The 2997-nt window shown below is 29.8% G+C and overlaps 1 protein-coding gene across 1 annotated transcript; it reads left to right on the plus strand.

The window, feature by feature from the left end:
* Positions 1-193: 193 nt before the first annotated feature.
* Positions 194-2790, plus strand: LOC111031728 (zinc finger MYM-type protein 1-like). The gene is made up of 3 exons (XM_022311794.1): positions 194-232; positions 445-1879; positions 1952-2790. Exons 1-3 carry the CDS (start codon positions 194-196, stop codon positions 2788-2790), a joined length of 2313 nt encoding a protein of 770 aa, XP_022167486.1.
* Positions 2791-2997: the final 207 nt, after the last annotated feature.

Genomic DNA, 2997 nt, shown 5'->3' on the forward strand with positions numbered 1-2997 from the left:
CAGTGGCGGTTCTAGCGTATGGGCAGGGTGGGCAGCTGCCCATACCAAAATTTCTGGTGCCCATTATTTAAAAAATGTTATTTTTATACAAAAATAAGATATTTCATTATTTGATAAATTATAATGATAGTTTACAATTATATTATAATCATTACATTGATGACGAACTTACTAATATATTATCTATGTGATAATGTCGCTGCTAGAGCTTGCAGCTGTTTTAGCGTTGATAGTACTATCTTAGTTCATAATTGGCGGGAGAGAACGACACCAGACGTTCGGAACGGTAGCTATCTTCATAAAAGCATAACGTGATAACAAATTATTACATATTGTGTAGATATAATATGACTATTGTATTGTTTTTTTCTCATTGTGCATTTTCGTTGTTTCTATTAATTTAATATAATGAAGAGATTTTTAAATAATTTTTCCAAACATAAGGCCGAAAAAACAATTGAAGGAGACAAACCAAAATCTCCATCAATCCATACAAATGAATCTACAGCTAGTGAAAACACCAGTGTAAATAGTAGTATTGCTTTTAACCCAGAACCGACCAGACAATTGGTAAAACCTTTAAAAATATTAGACTTAAGTTTAAACTATGATCAACCTCCTGTACAACCAAATATTGTTTATCCTTACAAATCCATAAGTAAAAGTAAACGGTCCTTTAATAGTACTTGGTATAAACAGAATCCATGGATTGAGTACTCAATAAAATTTGATCAAATTTTTTGTTATTATTGTAGACATTCTTTAACACCAAGTCAACATTGTAATCCTAATGCTGGTAATCTAACAATTCATGGTTATTCAGACTGGAAACATATAGGCAGTATGGCTAAAGTACATGATAAATGTGACACACACAAATTAGCATTGGCTAAATATAAAGGGTGGTGTAATTCTAAAATACAAGGCAGTGTTACAACTATGATTGACTCACAAATAAGAGTTGAAGTTGCAAAAAATAGGACAATGTTAAAAAGTTTAATAAGGTGTGCCATATATTGTGCTAGGCAAGATATTGGTTTGCGAGGACATTCTGAAACAACTGAAATCTCTGAAATTGTGAATAATGATATTGCAACAGAAAACAAAGGAAATTTTGTAGAGCTTGTAAAGCTATTATGTATTGAAAGTCAAACATATTGTTCAGCTTATGAAGCGTTACCAAAGAATGCAAAATACACTAGTAAAATAATTCAGAATGATATGATAAGTGCAGCTTCAACAGTGATTGCTCAGTCTATTTTAAAAGAAGTACAAGAAGGTAGTAAAATATTCAGCTTAATTGTTGACGAAGCTAGAGACGATGCAAAGTTAGAGCAAATGAGTATTTGTATTCGGTATGTACATAATTCAGTGGTAAAGGAAAGGTTTTTAGGATTTGTTGAACTCAAAGAATTAAATGCTAATGCCCTAAGCTGTAATATTAAATTATTTTTGAATAATTTTGGACTAGATTTGAGTAACTGTGTAAGTCAGTCTTATGATGGAGCATCAGTTATGTCTGGTCAGTTCAACGGAGTTCAAAAAAAAATTAAAGATATGTCAGGAAATTTGTGTCCATATATACATTGCCATGCACATAAATTGAATTTAGTTTTAGTTGACGTTTCAAGAAAGGTAGAAGAAGTACATGATACTATAGGTCTCTTGGAAGCAGTTTATGCATTTCAGTCATCATCAACACTAAGGTATCAAGTATTTTTTGATAAAACTGGGTCGAAAGTCCCCATGCACTGTGACACACGTTGGGTATCAAAATTTAAAAGTATTCGTTACTTTAAAAACAACTTTACATTAGTATTAACAGCATTAAAAGAGTGCACTGAAAGTTCAAAATATAAGGAAGCTGCTGAAGCTAAGGGTTTACTAATTCAAATGAATTCTTTAAAAACTATTGTGTTACTTTTTTGTTTGGATTATATTTTATCTTTAGTAAATATTCTATCATTAAACTTACAGACAACAACACTTGACTATAGCCGTTGTGCAAAATTGATCAAATCCACTATGGAACAATTGATCAATTTAAGGTCAGAAAAAATATTCATCAATATTTACAATGAAGCAGTAAGTGTATTTCAGACTTCGAATATTGAACCTAACGATACACTAAGTCCAACAAGAGAACTAAGAATTTCATCAACACTGGATAACTATTTAACTTATTCAACACTTGGTGCTAGTACTAGTAGAAAAGAAAAACAAAACATGTCCTCTAAAGATACAGAAAATGAATTTAAAAGAGTCTTTTTCCAGATTTTAGATAATATGAATAATGAAATGATTTATAGATTTACCCAAAACAATGAAATATTGAATTATATCCATGCAAGTGACCCCAAATCAAGTGAATTTCTAAATTCAGATTTGTTAGTTAAATTAGGTAATATGTATCAACCATATACAACTAATGACTTTATAGAAGTATTGAAGAACCAGTGTCTGATTGGAAAATCTTTATTTTTGGATAATTTAACATTATCTGACCTACATCAACAAATAAGCAACTACGGTGAGACTTTTGACCATGTAAAAAAAATAATTGAATTGGTTATGGCCATTCCTGTGTCTTCAGCTAGTGCAGAACGCAGTTTTTCCACCATGCGCCGTGTTAAGACATATTTAAGATCGACTATGAAGAGTTCACGATTAAGTAGCCTTACACTTTTATCAATTGATTTTGAAAAATCAGATAAATTATTAAAAGATCCAACTGCTGTCCTTGAAGTGTTTGCAAGCATGAAAAACAGAAGAATACAATTTCAAATTTAGCTTACTATTTTTCTTAAAATAAGTTTGAACAGTCTGAACTTTTTTGACAGTTAAATTTAAATAAACATAACTATACATAAATATTTCAAAACTATGGATTACTCTATTATTTTTATATTTAAAACCTTTATTACCTATCTATTATAATTAATATGAATATTTTAAGCTATACACTATAATAATAATACTATAATTTTATTAAAAAAA

Source organism: Myzus persicae, unplaced genomic scaffold (assembly GCF_001856785.1).
Source record: "Myzus persicae strain clone G006 unplaced genomic scaffold, MPER_G0061.0, whole genome shotgun sequence".
NCBI classification, from domain to species: domain Eukaryota; kingdom Metazoa; phylum Arthropoda; class Insecta; order Hemiptera; family Aphididae; genus Myzus; species Myzus persicae.